Source organism: Heteronotia binoei, chromosome 1, assembly GCF_032191835.1.
Source record: "Heteronotia binoei isolate CCM8104 ecotype False Entrance Well chromosome 1, APGP_CSIRO_Hbin_v1, whole genome shotgun sequence".
NCBI lineage: Eukaryota > Metazoa > Chordata > Lepidosauria > Squamata > Gekkonidae > Heteronotia > Heteronotia binoei.
Window position 1 is genome coordinate 29,483,902 of NC_083223.1, and position 24,956 is coordinate 29,508,857.

Here is a 24,956-nt window from a genome sequence, read left to right on the forward strand (position 1 = left end):
AAGGAAGTACACTGTCCCCTATCAGTGAAACAGTGACTCAGTCCAGAAGCCTGCTTGCACAGATATTAAGCGGGGGAAGAAGTCACAGTTGTAGTTCCCCCATCCCAAGAGATGGCATACCAGGAACAAAGAACAGAAAAACATTCAGGATTTCCTATTACCTGGCTCTTCTTGGTGGGAATAGTGGTGTTCCTGTTGATGAGTTTAGTGAAGACTCCTCCCAGGGTCTCAATTCCCAGGGAAAGCGGCGTCACATCCAGCAACAGCACATCAGTCACATCACCAGCCAACACACCTCCTTGGATGGCAGCCCCAATTGCAACTGCTTCATCTGGGTTCACTGCTTTGCTAGGGGCACGGCCAAACATGTCTTGCACAGTCTGCTGCACCTGAAGGAACATGCACCACATGCACTTGTATTAACATCACACCTGAGATTCATCCCATGATTAAGCAGGTAGCTGCCAGTGTTCTCTAGCTGCAGCAACTGGACTCAGCCCACATTTTATTCTCCAGTGCAAATAAGAAGCTTCATATACATGACTGTAATAATATGCAAACAACTCTTGCACCGAGAGTGGGGAAAAGCAGTTATCTCCTATGTCCAGAGGAAAAAAACCTGTGGAGTTGTGTATGGGCGGGGCAGAAGTACAGCACTTCAGTCTAAAGAGCCTCAAGCATTGGACAAGTGGACAGCTAGAGACTTTAGCAATGAAGGTGTAGATTCTTTTGGTGTTCCCCAAAGAACAAAGAGCGTGAAGACAAAAGAAAAACCAGATCTCTTTCAGATTCAGTTAGAGAAAATAAGCTGCAGAGACTGCAAAAGAATCAAACTGCATCATCACCTTAACAGTAATGTCCTTAAGACCCTTCTGTCCCCAATTAATGTATTCCATGATACGCTGTTTTTAAAGAGCTCAGCAAATGGTCCAAAGTGCACGTGACTGCTCCCAAGACGACAAAACATCTCAATGAGCCTGCTTTGGCGGAGAGGTTGGGACATAAGTCTAATAATAAATAAATGACAGGGAATCTGCGGGTACCTTGGGCATTCTGGTCATGCCGCCAACCAAGATAACTTCCCCGATGTCACTCTTGCTGACTTCAGCATCCTGCATAGCTTTCTGGCAAGGGGCAATTGTCCTCTTAATCAGATCAGCCACAATCCCCTCGAACTGAGACCGTGTCAGCTTCATGTTCAAATGTTTTGGCCCAGAAGCATCCATTGTGAGGTAAGGCAAGTTAATGTCTGTCTGAAATACAAAACAGAAATAGTTAAGTTCAAAAACAAGGGAAGAATGGACAGAATATCCAACAGTGTGATAAGAACAGGGGAAGAACCACCCCGCCCCCATCATGCATGCTGAACAATAGCATGTCAGATTTGTGTGCTTGCTACACAGGGCCAGCTCTCTGTCTAGCCAGCCAATTTGATTAGGGAGAATACAACAGGCAGGGCCTGCATCCCCGACATGATCCATGAAAAGCCATGAGCTGGGGAGGGGGGGCAACGCACTGGTAGCAGCACCAAAGTTCAGCCTGTGTTCAGCCCCTCCCCTCTTTTGATTACTGCCTTGGAACTTATTCAGTTTAAGAGTTTACAGGGCATACATCAATATATACTATTCTGTGTATATATCTACAGGAATCTCATGACACAGGCCCAGCCACCCAGTATCAACACCAAAGTAGCTTTGCTACTTTGCACAAAAAAAAAAGAAAAAAGATAATGGAGTTTAAGAGCGAGGAAATGAGCCCTCTTGGTTGTTACTTGGGAGAAGGGGGATAAACCGCCACCTTGAGGCTAGTGACCTTAGCAACCCCTGCTGCAGAAAATCAAGCCAACTTCTCCAGCACAGTTTATCTGGAGATCCATATTTAAATTGATATTTCTTAATCAGAACAGCACAATTAATGTATTCCATGATACGCTGTGTTGGGCTAACTGCGTGGGGATATATTGCAAATTTAACATGCAGAGAGAACTCGATCATTGACCCTTGCCAAATCAAGAGGATCACTGATTATACCTTAAGGTTGCTTTTTTAAAAGCTGAAAATGGAATGTTATTATTTCCACCTCTTTGCCCTCTTCCCCATCCATGAATGTAGCCAGTAGTCAGAATTGGGGATACTTATTATTTGGCATCAGATTACTATAACGTTCTGTAACTTGCTTTTAAGTAGTTTTATTTTACAGTGGTTATATATATATTGTACATCATCCAGAGCCTTGCAGCAGCAAGGATTAGGCAATGTATAACTATTACTACTACTAAAAATAATAATGTAAAAATCAATAAGGACCCCACATAGATCAGGACCATGTAAGTTGCAATGTAATTAAGAACCTCACCTGGACTGAAGAAGAGAGTTCACATTTTGCCTTTTCTGATGCTTCTCTAACTCTCTGGAGAGCCATGTTATCTTTGGTCAAGTCAACACCTGTCTGAAAAAAGAAGCTGGACAGTTTCAGAGTCTTCTTCTGCACTTGTGCCTAAAACACTTCAAATGTAAAAACTCCGCAGCACACTAAAGATTTAGTCAGCTCTGCAGGATCAAGTCACTCTACACTGTGGCCCTTAAAGCATTAAACAGCACTTCTAGTTTTATCCTCACTTTATACAAAGTTTCCAAAATTTTAGCACCTTGACCAAAGGGTAATGCAATTTACAAGAGCATTATCTGACAGCTAGTTCTCTGGTCTGCAATATATTAACTGAGGCTTGCTATTTCAACTGCCGTTTTCCAGTTTCAAAGCCCAGAGTGTAGTTCTATCTTGGCACATGAATGCCCACCTCTTAGTATTAAAAGACCATTTTAGTCCCACCCCAGTCTTCTGTTCCTGATCATATGCTGTTCATGATATGGGGCTGGAACTATTTTGCCTGTATAAGGAAAAGCAAACACCTGCCTTTTGCAAGATGCAATCCTAAAAATATCAACTAGACTCTCAGTAGCTCTTCTAGCCTCACTTGTGTTGAATGGATGAACTGATTCCACTGAAAAGAGCAAGAGCCCAGTGACACCTTAACAACTAACAAAATATCTGTGGCAGGGTATGAGCTTTCTTGAGTCACTGCTTACTTCTTCAGATATAGCTAGAATGTGAGTCCATCAGTCTCTTTCTCTAATCTACCTTTGAATTTCCTTTGTAGGAAAACTGCTGCTCTTAAGTCAGCAACTGAATGTCCTGGAAGGAATTTCAAAGGGAAATTAGCAGCTGATGGTCTCACACAGCTCACAATTCAAGCCAATTCAACGCAATACTAAGGAGCTACAACGCATACTGATTAGTGACACTCCCCTCACACAGGCACTGGCCCCCCGCCCAACCTTTTCTTGCTTACATACTGCCTGCTAACCTAAAACAACTTCTCACTCGCAATGATAAACTACTTAACAATAACATGGACTTTGGTTACAAGGCCTACAACGAACCAAGATGCCAACTCTGTTTTTCATATAGACCCTAGCAACCCCATCACTGGACCTAGCAACATCAGCCATACCATCTCAGGTTCCTACTCCTACTTATCCTCTAACATGATTTATGCCATCACATGTCAGCAATGCCCTTCCACTTTCTACACTGGACAAACAGGGCAGACCTTTTAACAAAGAATTAATGGACGTAAATTGGACATCAGAAACCACAACATTAAAAGATGTGGGTGAACATTTTAACCTTTCAGGACATTCAGCTGCTCGCCTAAAAAGTAACAGTTATCTTACAAAGGCATTTCAAAGGAAGATTAGAAAAAGACTAATGACTTGCAGCTGATAACAAAACTCAAAGCAATGCATCCACCTGAACTGAGTCAAGACCCTAGAGTTTCCTGTCTCATTATAAATGCTGATTTCTCCAATGGACTACCTCTGTGCATATCACACCTAATCCAATCTCACCTTCTACTTTCATTTGCCTGCAAATATCATTTGGCACCTGAAACCATTCTACTTTCCAATAATTAGGATAGATGAACTCACGTTCTAGCTGTATCTGAAGAAGTGAACAGTGACTCACAAAACTCATAACCTACCACAAATTTTGTTAGTCTTTTAAGTGCTACTGGACTCTTACTCTTTCTGAAATTCCTTCCAGAACATTCAGTTGTTGACCTAAGAGCAGCAGTTCTCTTACAAAAGAATTTCAAAGAGAGTTTGAGACTGCAGAATTGCAACTGATAATGAAGCTCAAGACAATGCATCCACCTAAACTGAACTGAGAATGAGAACAATGCATATCACAACTAATCCAATAGCAACTGCCGTTCACCTGCTAATGTCACATTAGAAATTCCACTTTCCAATAATTAGGACAGATGGACTTATATTCTAACTGTATCTGAAGAAGTGAGCAATGGCTCATGAAAGCTCATACCCTGCCACAAATTTTGTTAAGTTGCTACTGGACTCTTGCTCTTTTCTACTGCTACAGATAGACTAACACAGCTACCTATCTGATCTGATTTCACCTGCACATTCATACAGACCTATCAGGTGCAGCTCTTACGCTTATAGTCCTGATCAACTTCCATGTGCCTGGATTAAACTATTTATCAATATCTGCAACATCAATAATAAAATTCAACACTGACAGTTCACATCAACAAAAGAGAAGACTGCCTCTGGTACTGCCTTCATAGAAACAATGTGCTCTGCCCTGACTTGGAAAGCCCAGGCAAGTTAGATCTTGTCAGATCTCATAAGCTAAGCAGTGCCAATCCTAGTGAGTATTTGCATGGGAGACCTCCAAAGAATACAAGGGTTGGGAAGCGAGGCAGGATATCAAGTCATTTCTCTGAAGATCCTCCATGCCCCGGTAGGAGTCACCGTAACTTTCAGGCACAGCCACACACACACAAACAAAATGCAACCCCCCTTTAAAAAAAGAAACAATGTGCTCCAACCTATGACTTCATTTATCTCCTTGTAGCTACAGTACCAGCATACACTTTGCACATTCATGGCAGAAAGAATACTGCCAGGGGGTACTCTTTAGATCCTCAAAACACACAGCTGTGATGGGGAGAAAAACTACCCCAAGCATGCAAAAGATGCTCAAAAGGAAGTCATAGCCAAACATGGCTCTCCACCACTATGCACTTCTCCCCTTCACACTTTCCAAGAAGTAGCCAGCTTCAATGGTGTAAAACATGAACCAGCCCTGCAATAATTAGTTGCACCAAAGATGCACAATGCTATGTTATCATACTGATGTCCATTTTTGCTACTTGCACAAGAATGGAGATAAGCTTCATGGAATAGTTACTGGAATCCCAGAAGTAAAAGAGGAGAAGGAGCATGCCATTAATGTCAGAAAACCGTTTTTAGAAGTATAAAATAAAAGAGACTCATTTAGGAAATGAAAGGAGGACCAGTGCTTGCAGAGAGAAAGTTAGGAAAGCTAAAGCTCAGTATTAGCTGAGGCTAATGAAAGATGCTAAAAATAACAAAAAAGGGGTTCTTTTCTTATGTTCAAAGTAAGAAAAAGAGCAAGGATATTGTTGGTCCCTTGTGGGAACAGAAAAGTGAAATTGTAGCAGGTGATGAAAAGAGGGCAGAACTGCTTAATTCCTACTTTTCCTCAGTCTTCTCCTTATAAGGAAAAAATGCTCAACATGGCAAAAACAGAATGCATGATGAAGGAAAGGAGTTGCAGCCTTGGCACAGGGTAGTACATAAACACCTAGTTTCCTTAAATGAAACGAAGTCCTCAGGAAATGAACTGTCTCTAAGGGTACTAACAGAACTTGTGGCTATAATTTATGAGAATTCCTGGAGAACAGGTGAGGTGACAGAAGACTGGATATGGGCAAATAGGAGGATCTGGGTAACTACTAACCTGTCATCTTGATTTCTATTCCTGGAAAAGTTTTAGAACAAATCTTCAAGCATTTAGAAAGAATGGCTGTGATTACTAAGAGCCAGCATGGGTTTCTCAAGAACAAGTCATATCAGACTAACTTGACCTCTTTTTTTGAGAAAGTCATTATGTTGGTGGATCAGGGGAATGCTGTAGACACAGTTTATTTTGATAACTTTCCACATACTATTATTGTTGACAAGGTGGTAAAATCCTGTTACTGTTAATTGGATCTGTAAGTGGCTGACAGATCACACCCAAAGAGTGCTTGTAAATAGTTCTTCATCCTTTACGAGAGGAATGACAAGCAGAGTGCCTCAAGGATCTCTCCTGGGACCTGTTTTGTTCAACATCTTTATAAATCAGGGGTGGCCAATGGTAGCTCTCCAGATGTTTTTTGCCTACATCTCCCATCAGCCCCAGCCAGCATGGCCAATGGCTGGGGCTGATGGAAGCTGAAGGCAAAAAAAATCTGGAGAGCTATTGTTGGCCACCCCTGTTATAAATGATTTGGATGAAGGAATAGAGGGAATACTTATTAAATTGCAGATGATGCTAAGAAAAAGAAGATATTGGATTTCTATCCCGCCCTCCACTCCAAAGAGTCTCAGAGCGGCTCACAATCTCCTTTACCTTCCTCCCCCACAACAGACACCCTGTGAGGTGGGTGGGGCTGAGAGGGCTCTCACAGCAGCTGCCCTTTCAAGGACAACCTCTGCCAGATCTATGGCTGACCCAAGGCCATGCCTGCAGGTGCAAGTGGAGGAGTGGGGAATCAACCCCGGTTCTCCCAGATAAGAGTCCACTCACTTAACCACTGCACCAAATAGGGGGGGTTGCAAATACAGTAGAAGAGATACTTTAGGACACAGGATAATTTTGACAGGTTGGAAAACTGGGCTAAAACAAATAAAATGAATTTTAACGGGATAAATGTAAAGTTCTGCTTTTAGGTAGAAAAAATGCAATGCATCATTACAGAATGGGGAAATTTTTCTTGGCAGAAGTACGTGTGAAAAGGATCTAAGGGTCTTAGTGGACCATACACTGAACATGAATCAGCAGTGTAATGCAGAAGTAAAAAGGCCAATGTGCTTTGGAGCTGAATCAACAGAAGTCTAGTGTGCAGATCATGTGAAGTGATGGTACTGGCTTCCTTGGGAGGTGGTGGCCTCTCCTAATGTGGAGGTTTTTAGAGAAAGGCTAGATGGCCATCTGACAGCAATGCTGATTCTGTGAACTTAGGCAGTTCATGAGAAGGGCAGGAAGTTTTCAGTCCTTAGTTTTCGTGGCTTCTTCTTACATGCCCAGGGGAATTTTCCTTGCCTCTTTGAAGTCAGGCAATTTTTCTTCAGGCCAATTTTGCCAGTGATCCTGGAGAGGGTTTTTTTTTTGCCATCTATGTGGTCACTGGGGTGTGTAGGGGGAAGTTACTTGTGTATTTCTTGATTTGTAGAGGGTTGGACTATATGAATCTGTTCACTTCCAACTCTATGAATCTATGATTCTAAAAAAAACTGTAAAAAGAATGTACCATTGCTGCCAGAAAACTTTAGAGCCCTGTCATTCAACCAACAATGTCAAAAAACACAGGTATGACAAATTGGTACAAGTCTTGGTCGACTCTGAACACTTTTTGGAAAAAGGCCTCCAAACACAGTAAAGGGCACAAGACACACAACTCCTCACCTCTCTCTTGAACTCCTTAACAATATGCTGCAACAAGGCCTGGTCAAAATCTTCACCACCCAAGAAAGTGTCACCATTGGTGGATTTGACTTCAAAGACTCCCTTCTGAATTTCCAAAATAGAAATATCAAATGTGCCACCACCCAAGTCGTAGACTGCAATGCTAAAGATTAGAAAACAAACAAAAATACATCAGCATTTCCTGAACAGAAATCACACAGTGATACAAAAGCCCCTGGGGGGTTCTCATTAATCAGAGGATATCTTTGTCAGAAATCAAGTTACGTTAACTCTCAACACTCTCCGACTTCTTCACTCTTCTTTCCACTTCAATGAAATGTCAAGGATTTCAGAACATGTCTGTTATGGTTATCACCTAGATGATTTTGACAAGGAACTGATTGAAACTGGAAGCAACTTCTTGAAAAGGCGGATCAAACAAATGCCCGGTTCATAGGGCTGGCCAATTTCTTTTAACAATAGAGCTCCCATACCTTAAAAGTTTATAATGATTTCAAAAAGGATTTTGATAGGGTTTCACATACTACTCTTGTTGATAAGTTGGTAAAACATCTCCAGGTCTCCCTGGATGAAGCATCTGTCCTGGACCCATTCTAGTCCAGATTCTGACCTGGCCAGGGGGTGGAGACAGCATTGGTCACTCTCACAGATGACCTCCAGAGACATCTGGATCGAGGCGGATCAGCATTGCTGTTGTTAGCTCTCTGACAGCAGTGTTTGATACGGTCAATTATGATCTTTGACCTACCACCTTGCTGACACAGGAATGAAGGGGACTGCCTTGCAATAGTTTTCCTCCTTCCTCCGGGGTTGGGGGCAGAGGGTGGCAATCTGTGACAGTCTACCAGTGGTACCCATTAGAATGTGGAGTGACGCAGGGAGCAATCCTGTCGCCAATGTTGTTTAACATCTGTATGCGCCCCCTTGTCCAGTTAGTACAGAGGTATGAATTGGGTTGCCATCAATATGCCGATGACACCCAGCTCTATCTGTTGATGGACGGCCACCCAGACTCTGCCCCAGAAAATCTTGGCCATGTGCTCGAGGCTGTGACGGGGTGGTTGCAACAGAGTGAACTGAAACTAAATCCATCAAAGATGGAGGTCCTTTGTCTGGCCCGGGGTAGAATAGGTATGGGAATAAGGCTCCCAACCATTGCCGAGGCACTTTCGTTGCAAGCGCTGAGGGTCTGCAGCCCTGGGGTGATCCTGGATGCCTCATTGTCTATGGAGGCCCAGGTCACCGTAGTAGCCAAGTCTGCCTTTTACTAACGACAGCAGGCAAAACAGCTGGCTCCCTACCTTTCCGTCCAGGATCTGGCCACAGTGATCCATGCAAGTCACTTCCAGACTAGATTACTGCAATTCATTGTACAAGGGCTTGCCCTTGAATCTGATCCAGAAACTCCAACTTGTCAAGAATGTGGCAGCATGTCTGCTTGCTGCAGTCCCTATGTGGGTGTGCATGCAACTGGTACTCTGCCAGTTGCACTGGTTACCAATTGAGTACCACATCCAGTTCAAGATTTTGGTTCAGACCTTCAAAGCCCTGAATGGACTGGGACCAGCATATCTGCGAGATGCTTTACGCTCCATGGATCAACATCTGCTGGTAATCCCTGGTCCAAAAGAAGTCTACTTAGCCTCAATCTGGTGCAACAAGCTCCCATTGGCTATTAGGGCCCTGTAGGGACATGTGGACATATGAAGCTGCCTTATACTGAATCAGATCCTTGGTCCATCAAAGTCAGTATTGTCTACTCAGACTGGCAGCAGCTCTCCAGGGTCTCAAGCTGAGGTTTTTCACACCTATTTGCCTGGACCCTTTTTGGAGATGCCGGGGATTGAACCTGGGACCTTCTGCTTACCAAGCAGATGCTCTACCACTGAGCCACCGTCCCTCCCCTTGTTGCAGTTCCACAGGGCCTGTAAGACAGAGCTGTTCCACCAGACATTCAACTGAGGTAGTGGACATTTTGTTATTCTGTGGCCTCCCTGCTACAGGGGCCCCAATGAAATAACTCTGTCAAGCCATTCTTATACCAGCTAATGGATGTATGGAAGAAGTGGAGGCAACTGATACCACCAACTGCAGAATTAAGAGTTTGTTTTTAGATTGTTACATTGTTTTATTATATTTATTTATTTTTATTTATTTATCTGGGATTTATATCCCGCCCTTCCCACCGAGTGGCTCAGGGCGGCTTACAACATATATAAAACTAACATAAAAATAAATTACACTTTAAATTTAACATTTCATAATAAATAATTAAAATCCAACATTTGTTATAAATATACATATCATTAAAAATCAGACAGCGGTCGTGAAGCTACACTCTATTCAAATTCAAATACTGATTCGGTATACAGTCTTCAGCATTCCGGTATTCCATAATCAATATTCAGTAGTCAGTATACAGGTATACAGGGCCAGTTAGCTGTGGGCCAGCCGGAAGAGGATTGTCTTACAGGCCCTGCGGAATTAAGTAAGATCCCGCAGGGCCCTTACCTCTTCCGGCAGCTGGTTCCACCAAAATGGAGCCATTACAGAGAAGGCCCGGTCCCTTGTGGTCTTCAAGCGGGCTTCCTTTGGCCCGGGGACAACCAAAATATTTTGAGATCCCGATCACAGTGCTCTCGGGAACATGCGGGGAGAGACGGTCCTTCAGGTAGGCAGGTCCTAGACCATATAGGGCTTTAAAAGTAATAACCAGCACCTTGTACCGAATTCGGTAGGATATTGGCAGCCAGTGCAGAGCCCGAAGTCCCGGCTGAATGTGCTCCCATCTTGGGAGCCCCAATAACAGCCGGGCGGCGGCGTTCTGCACCAGCTGCAATCTCCAGGTTCGACACAGGGGCAGCCCCATGTAGAGGGCATTGCTGTAGTCCAGTCTCGAGGTGACCGTAGCATGGATCACCGTTGCTAGATCGTCGCGTTCCAGGAAGGGAGCCAGCTGTCTTGCCCGCCTAAGGTGGAAAAATGCGGACTTGGCATTGGCTGCTATCTGGGCCTCCATAGTTAAGGAAGGCTCCAGAAGTACCCCCAGGCTCCTGACCCTGTGCGCCGCCGTCAGCGGCGCACCGTCAAAAACCGGAAGGGGTATTTCCCCTACCGGGCCGCGACGGCCCAAGCAAAGGACCTCTGTCTTCGCTGGGTTTAGCCTCAGCCCGCTCCGTTTGAGCCACCCAGCCACAGCCTGTAATGCCCGGTCCAGGTTTTGTGGGGCGGAGACCGTCCGTCCGTCCATGAGCAGATAGAGCTGGGTGTCATCAGCATACTGGTGACAACCCAGCCTATACCTTCGGGCAATCTGGGCAAGGGGACGCATATAGATGTTAAATAACATCGGGGAGAGAACCGCACCCTGAGGCACCCCGCAGTCAAGCGTGTGCCTCCGGGACAGCTCATCCCCAATCGCGACCCTCTGTCCCCGACCTTCAAGGAAAGAGGAAAGCCATTGCAAGGCCAACCCCTGGATCCCCGCGTTGGCGAGGCGGCGGGCAAGTAACCAATGGTCGACCGTATCGAACGCTGCCGATAGGTCCAACAACATCAGTACCGCCGAACCGCCCCGATCCAGATGCCATTGCAGGTCATCTACTAGGGCGACCAGCACCGTCTCCGTCCCATGGCCCAGGCGAAAGCCGGACTGAAGAGGATCAAGGACAGAGGCGTCACCCAGGAAGGTCTGTAGCTGCATCGCCACTGCCCTCTCGATAAGTTTGCCCAAATAGGGCAAATTCGAAACCGGCCAATATGAATCTAGTTTTAACTCTGTATTACTGATTGCTGTTACCCACTCAGAGCCCATTCAGGAAAGGGCAGGTTATAAATCCAATATAATAAATAAATAAATAACAATATGTGGTTTGGACCCTGTTACTGTTAGATGGATCTGTAACCGGTGCTTGTGAATGGTTCCTCATCCTCTTGTGACAAGTGGAGTGCCTCAAGGATCTGTCCTGCGGCCTGTTTTGTTCAACATCTTTATAAATGATTTGGATGAAGGAGTAGAGGGAATGCTCATAAAACTGGCAGATGATACTAAATTGGGAGCAGTTGCAAATACAGTAGGAGACAGAAACAGGATACCGAATGATCTTAACAGGCTGGAAAATGGGGCTAAGACAAATAAAATTAACTTTAACAGGGATAAATATCAAGTTCTGCATATAGGTTGGAAAAAATCAAATGCAACATTATAGGATGGGGGAGACCTGTATTGGCAGTACTATGTGTGAAAAGGATCTAGGGGTTGTGACTTAACACGAGTCAGTAGTGTGATGCGGTGGCTAAAAACGCAAATTCAATTCTGGGCTGTATCAACAGAAGTATAGTGTCCAGAACATGTGAAGTGATGCTATCACTTTACTCTGCTCCAGTTAAACCTCATTTGGAGTATTGTGTTCAGTTTTGCGTTCAGGCACCACAATTTAGGACAGATATAGACAAGCTGCAGCATGTTCAGAGAAGCGCAATTAAGATGGCAAGGGGTCTGGAGACCAAGTCCTATGAGGAAAGGCTAAAGGAGCTGAGTATGTTTAGCTTAGAGAGGAGATGGCTCATCATCATCTTCAAATAGTTAAAGAGCTTTTACATAGAGGATGGTGTGGAATTGTTTTCTGTTGCCCCAGAAGGTCAGACCAGAACAAACATGTTGAAATTAAATCAAAAGAGCTTCTGGCTAAAGATCTGGAAGATCTTCCTTAGAGTGATTCCTCAGTGAAAGAGGCTTTTTTGGGAGGCGGTGGCCTCTTCTTCCCTAGAGGTTTTTAAACAGAGTTTAGATGGCCATCTGACAGTGATCCTCATTCTGTGAATTAGGCAGATCATGAGAGAGGGCAGGAATGGTTGCATCAGTGCTTAGATCTCGTAGCCCCTTCTTACATGCCCAGGGAAATGTTAATCACCACTTTGGGGTTGGTCAGCAGTTTTTCTCCAGCCCAGTTTGGCAAGGGATCCTGGAGGTTTTTGACATTTTCTGGGCATGGAGCAGGGGGTCACTGGGGAGGTGTGGGTGTGTGTCATGATCTGAGGCCTAGTGTGTCAATTCTGGGACTGTCTTCAATTAAAGAAGGCCTCCAGCTGTGGTGTGAAATGATCTCATTGTCCTCAGAGAAGCCAGCATATCTATCTGGTCAACTAGGATGAACTGAAGAAGAGGATTCAAGTTTCCAGAAAATAGGAAAAAGGTGCTATTTAAAAAAAAAAAACTTGCATGAGGTTTTTTTGTTAACTACTTACATTTTGTCCTCAGCCTTGTCCAAACCATAGGCTAGCGCTGCAGCGGTGGGCTCATTTATCACTCTCAAAACATTCAATCCGGCAATCTGCCCAGCATCTTTGGTAGCCTTGGAAGAAAGAAGCCAGTGTGTTAATCATCATCTCTAGAGAAACAGGGAGATGTCTCCTCGCTCCAGTCAATTGCTTTGGGAGCAATTCTTGCAAGCAACACAAATATTACTGAAATTAATATTGGAACCCTTATTCAATTAACCTTTTTGGTTCTTAATTCCTTTTTTTTGGGGGGGGGGAGAGTTAAATTTTTGTTCCCCTCTTTTTCTTCTAACACAAATGATGCCACATGTGTGCCACTCTGGCGCAGAGTTCCCCAATGTGATGCCTGTGGGTGCCATGGTACCCATCAAAGTGTTTTTAAAGTGGGCAAAGCCAGGTGGAGCTTTGGTCCAGCAAAACTGTGGCAGCCTTTTTTTGGCTGTGCTCACCAAAGAATTCCAAATGTGCTCACAGGCTCAAAAAGAGTGGGGACTCCGGCTGTAGTATAACACTTCTGAGGAAGAACAAAAGTGGGAAATTATTCCAAATGCACTTATGCTAAAAAATATGTTACACTGGAATAAACCACAAGCTGCAGAAAATACAGGATTCTGCAATCCTACCTGCCTCTGAGAATCATTGAAATATGCAGGAACTGTGATCACAGCATTCTTTGCTGGTCGCCCCAGGTAGTTTTCTAAAGGAAATAAAAAGCAGAATGCATCTCATTTTAAACAAAAAACTAATATTAAGTCATCTACAAAGCAAAAATAATTTGGACAGAATCTTGCCATTTAAAGTTATGTTAATGAAACTTCAGACTGTCAGCGGATTTTGACAAAGTTGTTGTCATTTTTTCTAGGCATTCAAGCTGGCAAACAAGAGGGTATACCATTGGTCACCTTAAAACAACCTTGGCTAAGAGATTCTCACTGCCCAAAATCATCCCAAAACAGTGACACCATTCTTGTTTGCCTAATGTTCAAGGTAAAGCTCACATCCCGTTTAGCACATGCTACATTCATTTTTCCATTTGTGTTCTGCACAATTCTATGCAATTTCATTAACCATGCCAATAAATACAATTGTAATATTTTAAAACTTGAAGCTCAAAACAAAGTTTTCCCAGAGGCATATTAAAACCTGCAAACTGGAAACCTTTTATGCATAATTTAATCCAGATGCATTTCCATGTGATAGCTATTTCACATAATCAGTGGATAGTACGTGCATAATGTGGGAATGAGGACAGAAAAGGATTGGCAAAGTTAGATAAATTAAGCAGCCTGAAAAGCTTCACAGGAATGTGGTATGCAACCCGCTACTGCTGTGCAGCTTTCACTGGCTTCGTAACCTGAACACCAACCTGACATTTAAAGCTGCATTTAGGAACTACAAATCTCAAAAGCAGGCCTTACTTCACTACATCATGTGTGCGTAGGTCAGTGATTACAGCCACACTGCACAATTCCACATGTAAACCTGCCCCCCCCCAATTATTAAAGCCATTAAAACTTGCTCACATGGGTAACAGTAAAGGCAGCAGAGTACACTGTTCAAAAACCAAGGTGCATCTCAAAACCAACATGCCAGTGTCATCTTCACCCCTTCTTACAAGTCCAGCTCAAACTCCCTCCTGTACAAACCTGCTGTCTCCTTCATCTTCATCAATACGAAGGCACCAATCTGACTCGGAGAGTACAGCTTTCCATGAGCTTCCACCCAGGCATCACCATTTGAAGCACGGACAATTTTAAAAGGAACATTTTTGCTGAAGGCACAAGCATTTTCCAAAAATTAGGACCATGAGTTCAATACACAGTTATCATTCCAAACACCTCATGCAACTTTAAGGTAGGAAAAATTCTATTGCAAAACTGCCACTCCTGAAATCTTATAAACTCAAGTTTGATTAATAACCTTTAAGGATATGGAAAGCTTCCTTAGTATTCTATCAGGCTGCCTAAAAAAATTTCCCTGCTCAAGAAGTCAACAAGCAACTTAAACTCTGAGACAACGTATCCTAACAAGAGATCCACAAAAAAGATCTCCCATTGCCTTCTTGTTTGTTTAAGCTGCAAATAGCAGCTCCATGCCCTAACCATACTGGCTCCTACAGAGCTGCTGCTAATCAAAGTTGACAATACTGAGTTAGAGAGACCATTGTTACAACTCGGTAGGAAACAACTTCCTCTACCCACATGCCTAAGTTTAACTAACACAAAAGGGGCAGACATGTATTTGTACTCAAGGGTATCCTGCCAGGGATATGTTAAAAAAATAAATTGACATCACTGCAACCTAACAGGCTGAGTAATTGGAAGTGATCAGAAAAGAGATCTAGGAATGAAGCCATGCTTATCAGGCTTTCATTGTGAATTCAGCACATGGGGTTGGTTTTTGCTCTCCCACCCCCAGCTATTAAGAAAAAATGCAACTTTCCATGGCTTATATTTTTTAAAAAATTACTTGGACCATATGGCTACTCCTATATCATCCACCGCCTTTACCAATACTTGAAATCAGAGCTTAGTGAAATCAGAGAAGCTAGAGCTACCATTTCCACTTGTGCTAATGTGTATATGATCATGCTATATTGTTTTTAAAAACAAAACCAACCAAACAAATTTTCTTACATATCTTTCTGCACTTCTGAATCATCATATCGGCGTCCAATAAGCCGCTTGGTAGCGTAGAATGTATTATGAGGGTTAGTGACAGCCTGCCGCTTAGCTGGCATTCCAACCAATCGCTCGTTGTCATTCGTGAATGCTACAACAGAAGGGGTGGTTCTGGCACCTTCGGCATTTTCCAGCACCTATACAAGGAAAATGAAAAGAACTGATAAATGGCTGCAGCTAAGAAAACAGGTTTCCGAAACTGGACCACCAGTTATTTCAACTCACTTTAGCTTGCTTTCCTTCCATAACAGCTACACAGGAGTTGGTGGTGCCAAGATCAATACCGATGACAGCACCTTTGATTGCGTCTGAGCTGAAAAGTAAAATTTAAGATGAATAACTAAGCAAGCAAGCCATTAAAATGAGAGAGTCACTGACACAGTTACTTGCTGGAGAAGTACTTCAAGTAGCTTACGCATCCTGTCTCCAAAGTAATCAATCAACATAATGTCAAACGGGACCATAGAAGGACAAAGATGAGTTTTACATCAGAAGCAGTATGCTTGCTTTCGGCAAATGTGAAAGGGTCCATGTAGATACATGTAACTTCAAGCCATCTTTCACACAAAGACTTGCTGCAGAGCTCAAGAAAGCAAAATTGCTTGATTGTGTATACTGAAAAACCTTAAGTGTATTTGAAAACTCGGCTAGAAATTGTTAATACAAATTTGTAGGTTAAAGACAGTTGATAGATGCCAAGAAGTTGCTGCTAATCAAACCTTCCTAGTTAACATGTGGGACCACTACTCTTGATTTTTCAGGAAATCAAGGATACATTCCTTTACAAGAAAAAGTGTGCCACAAAATTTCCACTACCAGAATTTCCAAAAAGACCAAATCAAAAAGTTTTGTATTCTAAAGGTAATTTTAAGTGTAAGGTATTCTCAGCTTCCTACGATATGTAATTGCTAGTTGGGGCTTTTTAATGGACTAGTTTTTAATTATTTGGTAGTTAAAGGTAAAGGTAGTCCCCTGTGCAAGCACAAGTCATTTTCAACTCTGGGATGACATCGCATCACGATGTTTTCATGGCAGACTTTTTACAGGATGGTTTGCCATTGCCTTCCCCAGTCATCTACACTTTCCCCCCCAACAAGCTGGGTACTCATTTTACTGATCTCAGAAGAATAGAAGGCTGAGTCAACCTTGAGCCGGCTACCTGAACCCAGCTTCCACCGAGATTGAACTCAGGTTGTGAGCAGAGAGCTCAGACTGCAGTACTGCAGTTTTACCACTCTGCGCCATGGGGCTGCTGGTACTGTAGTTATGTGTTAGTAAATCTGCATGAATTAAATTGCATTTTAATATACATTTGTCATAGCTTTCATCAATTCTTCAGCAATTTTTGCGCAGGGATAAAATAAGTAAATACAACAGAAAAACTAAAATGAACATTTGTTTTAAGTTAGGCTTTCACTGAATATTCCTAACTACAACTTCATATATTGTACATTATATTTAATGACACAGCTGCTAACCCAAAACAAGATTAGATACAAAACACCCTGAGGTCCTTAGAAAAAGTGGGAGAAATATAAAATAATTAGAAATTATGAGGTTGGTTCTGAATTCTTCTGAAATTTGTGGGTTTCAGCACCCACAGGGTTTGAACTGGGAAATGGTTTTTAACATCAACAGGAAAAAAATCCTTTAAATGTCATTATCCTATTTTCAAGTTGCAACATGAGACACCAGGCATCTTCACAAAGATGCTTCAAGCAGCAGCCTTCTCCAAACTCTCAGGCACCTATGCCATTTCAATAACAACCTTTCATTGTTGCCAATCTGTTCCTTGAGAATACTTACGCATATTTCCTGCTTGTTACACCTCTAAGGATATCTTGACTTAAACCATTCCAGATAACCTATAAAATAAGAACATCCAATAAAAAATACATTTGCAAAGATCAGGATAAGCACCATTCTTAGAAGGTGTTAAGCCTCTAAAAGTGCCCTCTGGCAATCAATAATGTGTCAGAAGACATGCATTGTAACAATCCGATTAGACAGTCTTTTCTGTTTCCCTAATGTGCTGATGTATAGTTGTGTGGATTTTAATAAATATAACTTCTTTAAAAAAGAAAATAATGCTTGAGCTAAATGAAAATGCTTTTTCTATTAAATAAAGATACCTTTCTTGACAAGCAACACAACTTATACCCTGAACATGTTTAGTTGAACACAATTCCCACAAAAATTGATGGGACTTATTTCCCTATGTATACGCCTAGGGTTACAACCACAGACTTGTTTTAGACATCAGCAAATCCTGGGTTGCCCCTAGAAACCTAGATCATATGTTTACAGGAATTTTTGCCTCTTTCACCCCCTTCCCTTACCTGTAGATAGCTAGCTGGAATTTCTGCTTTTGTAGCAAGCTATACTTTGTGACATCTGAGCCAGCAGCCTGGTTTACACTTTCCTAGCAAGCCATGATTAATAGCCACTACTTAGTGTGCTAGGAAAGTACAAAATGCTGTTTGCTGGTATAAGACACAATGGCAAAATTATAACTTGATCTGAACCTGGGAAAATTGAATTATCTAGCCATGTATGAGGTAAGGTGGAAGACAAGATCTAGGACCACCCCGGTTCATTTGTATAACAGCTAATCATAGTTCGCTCTTACAGTCAAACGTAGCCTTGAAATCTGCATCAAGTAAAGACAATTCATCAATTCTATATTCCAAGTGTTAGTTTCTCTCTCTGGTTAGACCAATGATGCCCACTCAGTGGGACCGGATGTGACTCTGACCTATGGCTCTTCTGAGTTCCGTTCCCAAATGTGACACCTGATCCATATTTTGGTTCCCACCTTGGAATAACTGTTGCCAAAGGAACAGGTAAGCTGCGAGCCTCTCTAAAGGGCAGGCATCATGCCAAGGATGTAAGTAAACATTGTTCTTTTGGATGATGGTATCTGTGAATGGGGTTCTCCATGAGCTGTGGAGTGAGTACCATAAGTTGAGACAACAAGAAAGACTCAGTCAGCTTTTCTGCTGATAAGGGAAAGGACAATTTTCTTAAGACATAAAAAGGTTATGCTTAGGATCATGGGACCTGTCTGGACAAAAAGCTTATATAATAGCATTGTACTGAGAAAAGGAATTAAGTGATTTTGGGGTATGTGTGTAAAAAAAAAGCCATGCAGGAACTCATTTACATATTAGGCCACACCCCGACATCACCATTGTTTCACACAGGGGTTTTTTAATAGAAAAAGCCCAGCAGGAACTCATTTGCATATTAGACCACACCCCTTGATGCCAAGCCAGCCAGACTTGCGTTCCAGCTAAAAAAAAGCCGAGTGAATGAATACAAAAATAAAGTCTGTAAATTTGACTTTGAAAACATACACACACCCCTTTTTTGCACTGAAGTTTTTTCATTACACTGGAGGCCAGTTTGGTCACACAAAGTGTTCAGTTCCACACACTCTTCAATTCAGGGGTGGCCAAACTTGCTTAACGTAAGAGCAACACAGAATAAATGTCATATGTTTGAGAGTTGCAAGAAATGAACATCAGATGTTGGAGGGAGAGGTGGAAATGCATTCTCCCAGCCACTGGATGGCTTGGAGAAGCGATTTAAAGAGAAAAATGCCTTCTCCAACTCAGCAGACAGGACAGTGGGGGCTTTGAGAGCTACACAATATGTGTGAAAAAGCCACATCTGGTTCTTGAGCCAGTCTGGCCACCCATGCTCTAAGTCATTAGACTGGCTGTGCCTTACCTGTCTTTTAAAAATCTCAGGATATAAAGCAATCAGCATATTTATTTGAAAAAAAGTGCAAATTGAAACTGGAATGCAGAAATTCCTTCTGGGTAAAATGTTAAATTCCCTCCCTCCTGACTACCTCACACATATACCAGAAGTGACTACTAAAAATTACCTTTAGAACTTGCAAACAGGGGCATAGCTAGGGCTTTGGGGGCCTGGGGCCCAAGATTTATGTGGGCCCCCCTATGTGTGTGCACGCTGCCAGAAACAGGATATGATGTCACTTCCGGTGATGTCACTTCCGCAGGATGGCCACCACTTGCAAGGGAGCCCTGCTGGAAACAGGGAGTGATGTAACTTCCCCAAAATGGCCACCACTTGTGGCGGGGGGAACAGGAAGTGGTGTCACTTTGGGGGCGGCACCCCCCCCCCAAGATGGCACTGCCGGTGCAATCTAGGTCATGTGATTGATAACCTGATTACCCCACCACACCATGTGACAGGGAGAAATGCCACAAGCAGCCTGCTGGCCCAGCTGTTCTCCTTGTGCCCTGAACTTGTGGGACTTCTATATTAAGCAAGCTTACAAGAAAAACAAGGAAAACAAAAACAGGCATGCTGATGTGGTTTTCAACAAGCAAAGCTATAAGGAGGTCCCCAGCTTGCTGGGTGACCTTGGGCCAGTCACACAAGGTCACTGAGAGGACACTGAGGAGGAAAACACCTTTTTAATGAGAAAAGGATGAGGAGTCTGAGCCTTTTCAGCATGATAGAGGTTTATACAGTTAAGCAGGGGAATGGGGGGGGGAACAGGCAGGGAAAAGTTTTTTTCTTTCTCCCATAAATATAAATCCAGGTGAGTAGCCATGTTGGTCTGAAGCAACAGAACCAATTTCGAGTCTTTCTCCCATATTACTAGGACTCAGGGGCAGATTCAGGACAAAAGTCAATGAGTAATAACATTATACAAGTCACTGGCAGAGAACATAGCAATGGCCACAACCATACACAGTATGCTTTAAAAGTAGGTCAGACAGACTGATAGAGGAGAAGTCCACCACAGTGGCTACTAGGAAAGGTGTCTGAAGACAGCCTCCAAATACACAGAGAGTATACCTCTGAATACCATGGCTAGGAGGCAGCATCTCTATGCCTCTATGCCCTTTCTGTCAACCCTCTAGAGCAGGAGTGGGCAAACTGTGGCTTGGGAGCCACGTGTGGCTCGTTCACACATATTGTGTGGCTCTCAAACCCCCTGCTGCCCTGTCAGCTGGCTTGGAAAAGGCATTTTGTGTTTAAACCAAGCCAACCAGCAGCTTGGAAAATACAGTTAAAGTTGCTTTCTTTCCACCTCTCACCAGTCCCCCCCATTTGCCTTCTTGCCTTCCTTCCTTCTTGTGGCTCTCAAACGTGATGTTTATATCTTGCGGCTCTCAAACATCTGACATGTATTCAATGAGGCTCTTATATTAAACAAGTTTGGGCACCCCTGCTCTAGAGCAAATGGCTGGACTCTGGAAGAAGCAGCATGCTGGACTGGATGGGCTGAGGATCCACTCCAGCAGGGTTGTTTTTAAAGTGGGAGGCTGACATCTTCCTCCCTGAGCTCCCTGGGGAAAGCTGCTAGCATACTGGCGTGAGGACTGTCAGATATGAGAGACCCAAGTTCGAATCTCCCCTCTGCCACATAAGCCTACCAGGCACTTTCAGGCCAGCTGTGCACTCGCTGCCTAACCTACCTCACAGGGCTGTTGTCAGCATGAACTGAAAACGAGAGAGCAACAGTATCGCCTACCCAAAACTCGTTGGAAAAAAGATCTCTTGAAATCTCTTTTGAGGCAGATCTCCTGCTCTGCCTCTCCCTCTGAAAGAACCCGAAGGTGGGGGCAGCTTCCGGGGGGGGGGACCTCTCTCGGGCGTCCTTCTGCAGGGCGCCCATTCCCACGGCCTCAGCCGCAAGTGGTCTGAAACCGGTTTCAAGCCGCCCCGTGTAGACAGGCCCAGAAAAGGTGCCAAAAGTCACTCCCAGAGCGGTGACTGGCCCCTGCAGCGCCTTCCCGCACTCACCACGGCTCCTCCTCCGGCGCCTCCCTGCATGGGCCGGTTCTGCGCCGTGTCCGCCATGCCCGCGCCGCCGCCACAGCCCGGGGAGGACAGAGTTAATCCACCGGGAGGAAACGGGAGGGGGGAGAGGGAAGGAGAACCCGCAAACTCCGGGCGAGGCTGCTGCGGCCGCCGTCCCACGTGCCCCAGGGAACGCTCGAGCCGGTTCCGGGCGGAAGGAAGGCCAGAGAAGGGCAATGGCCGCCGAGTGCGCAATGCGCGCGCTAGCATTGCTGTGTGTGCGCACAGCCTAAATGGATCGGAAATCTTTCCTGTGCATCTGCTGGAAAGCGGGGATGGGGGGAGTTATACCGTCCAAAAAGGGTTTCCATTTTCCTTTCCTCCCTCATGCAACAGGTAAAGCTTCCCCATTCTCTGCCGCTAGCCGCAGGAGACGGTGTGCCTGATGGATCCTGCTAGCTCCCCCGGCGGGGGGCCCCCCAAACCTGGGGCGACCCGCCCCCCGCCCCCTACGCCACTGCTTGCAAACACAGAACCTCTCACTAAATGCTTCACTGCACTGGCCCATGCCATCACTAGAGATGACTTGAGTTCCAGCTAAAAAAAAGCTGAGTGAATGAATACAAAAATAAAGTCTGTAAATTTGACTTTGAAAACAGTATGGTACCTCTACTCTAAAACATACACACACCCCTTTTTTGCACTGAAGTTTTTTCATTACACTGGAGGCCAGTTTGGTCACACAAAGTGTTCAGTTCCACACACTCTTCAATTCAGGGGTGGCCAGCCTTCCATCCTTCCGAAGTTGGTAAAATGAGTACCCAGTGGAAAGCAATGGCAAACTGCCCCATAAAAAAAGTCTGCTGTGAAAACATTGTGAAAGCAACATCACCCCAGAGTCGGAAACGACTGGTGCTTACACAGGGGACTACTTTACCTTTATGTTCTATACAAAGGATAAAATCAGCAATTAAAAAAATCCCTTGTGCTTCTGAGCTACAGTGAGGCAGCATGGAGTACTGGTTAGAGCAGGGGTGTCAAATGTGTGGCCCATGGGTCAAACTGGTCCGCCCAGGCCTTCAATCAGACCTGCGGGGCTTTCTTCTCCCCCCTCCTGTCATCACCGTTCGAAGCTTCCAGGCTGCCATGTCCCCAGCTCTTCTTCCTTCACTTTGCAGAGATTAAAACAGAAAGCAAAACTGCAAAGAAAATGCAGAATGGATTTTCATTCAGGCTTCTGGACAGAGCAGATGTGAATGGAAAATCTACTCCACATTTTCCTTACAACTTTAGATAGATCCAAGTCTATCTCGGGAGGTGGTGGGCTCTCCTTCCTTGGAGGTTTTTAAACAGAGGCTAGATGACCATCTGACAGCAATGAAGATCCTGTGAATTTAGGGGGAAGTGTTTGTGAGTTTCCTGCATTGTGCAGGGGTTGGACTAGATGACCCTGGAAGTCCCTTCCAACTCTATGATTCTAAGTGGGCAGTCGTGTTGGTCTGAAGCAGTTGAACAAAGCAGGAGTCAAGTTGCACCTTTAAGACCAGCCAAGTTTTATTCAGAATGTAAGCTTTCGTGTGCTCTCTTCACCATATAAGGGGATCAGGTATAGCAGGTATACCTGTTCCTTACAACTTTGTCTCTGTATTTCAATGGAACTCAGTTTAACTTTCCAGCATTGTTAGGGCCAGCTGAAGCTTCCTGGAGTTGTGTTCTTGCAAATCAAGTGATGCTTTGAGCCAGCTTTGTCTCTGCTCAACTGAATGAAAACTAGTGCTACTGAGTACTCTAACTTGGCAACCCACAGCCAAAGGGGGATATTATACTGGAGAGCCATTGCTAATCTGAGTGGACCCGGGGAGGGGGGGAAGCTTGCAATGCTGTGCTATTTTATAGTTTCCGAGGCTGAGAGCATTTTTTTCCCGTTTCTGTTGCGATCCTTGTGCTTTTTCTTGATGTTTTATTTTTAAAATTGCATTGCAAAATCCCCACTATCCCCCCACCTTTCTGTTTTAAACAAATCTCTGCAAGAGTTTTAAGCATGTTTGTATTTTAAGTTAAAAATGATGTCTTTAATTGTGTTAGCCTGTGTCCTCTATAAAGTCTGTATCTCTGCTATCTGGTATTACATTTGAGGACATGCATGGCTCAGTTTCACAAACCCCCATTTATGTCAGATTCAGCACTCCTAACAAATGAGCTTGACGCTCCTGGGTTCAAATCCCCTCTCTACCATAGAAGCTTGCTGGGTGACCTTGGTGACTCCCTCTCAGTTGAACCTACCTCACAGCACTGTTGTGAGAATAAACTGCAGAAGAGCAGAATACCAGCCATTTTGTATTTCTATTTGGAATTATTGTATGGCATTGTGTGTAATACAGTCATGCGGTCCTAAGATCCTATTATGTTGCGGTCATTACATGATGGAAGTCCTCCAGGATTGTCCAGGGATCCATGTCACTAACTTCCTAAATAATTATCAACATCCTAACCATAGACATATTAAACAACACATGAAAAGTTAATACAAAGTTAAACGATTCACAAAACTCAAGCTCAAAGCCTGGAATTCGCCAGCATCGGCTTAAAAAAACTTCTAAAGTTAAGGTTATAACTTTATAACCTTAAAAAAGCAGAAGTACTGAGCGCCCCCGTAAAATGTGCCCCTTATTTGGCTTTCATTTCCCCCATCATCAATATTTGGCACTCAAAGTTAAGACGGCCTCCTAATATGGAGGCTCCTTTTAGCTATTGCTAGAGAACCTACCATGATCAAGGGCAGTCTACCTCTGTACACCAAACAATGAACGGGAGGAGGGGGGGAGGTAACGGCATTCTTCTCATGAGGCTCTCAACGCCCTTGACTTTTCCAGCCCCGGTAGGAGTCAGCACCGTTTCCCCCTTCTTCATGCCCTCTTTCCGGCATGCCTTACCTGGCCAGCCCCGGGAAGCAGCACACGGAGCCGTGCAGCGCTCAACATAGCAGCGGTGTTGCCAACGCGACTGAACCCCCGGCAGAAACAGGCAAGAGAAAAGACACGCGCGGCAGCGGCTGCTCCTTCTGGAAGCCTCCAACTCACGTGGGAAAGGGCGTGGTCATTCTATAGGTGCCAAAGCAAATTGCCTCATCCAAAAACTCTCGCCAAGAAAGGTTTAGGGGAGACACCCCTCCCAGTGCCAGTTTATACACTGCAGTAAATTACAAGGAATCCTATAAACGTGTTTTCTTAAAAATATCGGTGACAGAAAGCACAAGTCCTTTTGTATCAAAACAGGCGTTTGCTTAGGATAACTTTATAGGGTCCTTAAACGACAAGATACGCACCAAGGTCAAAGATTAGAGCGGGTTTGATTGCTGACATCAGGAGGAAGGTGGGATCATAAAAGCGCGTGCGTACTCAGCCTTGAAAAAAATTAATGGCGCTTAAATGAGCGCAGTCGCAATAAGAGCCTGATCACTAAGCGTTTAGTTGCTTTTTGCAAGATGCGTGAGGATTGATATATTTTTAGCACGTTGCAGTAGGATAATTTGAAATTATCTAAAGGGTATAAAATAAGATTGAAAACGAGAGTAAGAAAATAAAAATTGTGTATTAAGAAAAATTATCAGTACAAACGGCAGAGATTTGCTTT

At 44.0% G+C, this 24,956-nt stretch overlaps 1 protein-coding gene across 1 annotated transcript in view; it reads right to left on the reverse strand.

The window, feature by feature from the left end:
- Positions 1-24,677, reverse strand: part of HSPA9 (heat shock protein family A (Hsp70) member 9) — a 42,948-nt gene extending 18,271 nt beyond the window's left edge. The window contains exons 1-11 of the mRNA XM_060232924.1: positions 24,257-24,677; positions 17,346-17,404; positions 15,765-15,852; positions 15,495-15,676; positions 14,505-14,629; positions 13,482-13,555; positions 12,826-12,932; positions 7,558-7,720; positions 2,356-2,448; positions 1,044-1,253; positions 162-389 (exon numbers count right to left, since the gene is read on the reverse strand). Of these exons, the coding sequence (XP_060088907.1) occupies positions 162-389; positions 1,044-1,253; positions 2,356-2,448; positions 7,558-7,720; positions 12,826-12,932; positions 13,482-13,555; positions 14,505-14,629; positions 15,495-15,676; positions 15,765-15,852; positions 17,346-17,404; positions 24,257-24,304 (1,377 nt within the window). The 5' untranslated portion in view covers positions 24,305-24,677. The remainder of the gene's footprint in view (positions 1-161; positions 390-1,043; positions 1,254-2,355; positions 2,449-7,557; positions 7,721-12,825; positions 12,933-13,481; positions 13,556-14,504; positions 14,630-15,494; positions 15,677-15,764; positions 15,853-17,345; positions 17,405-24,256) is intronic.
- Between the last annotated feature and the right edge of the window lie 279 nt (positions 24,678-24,956).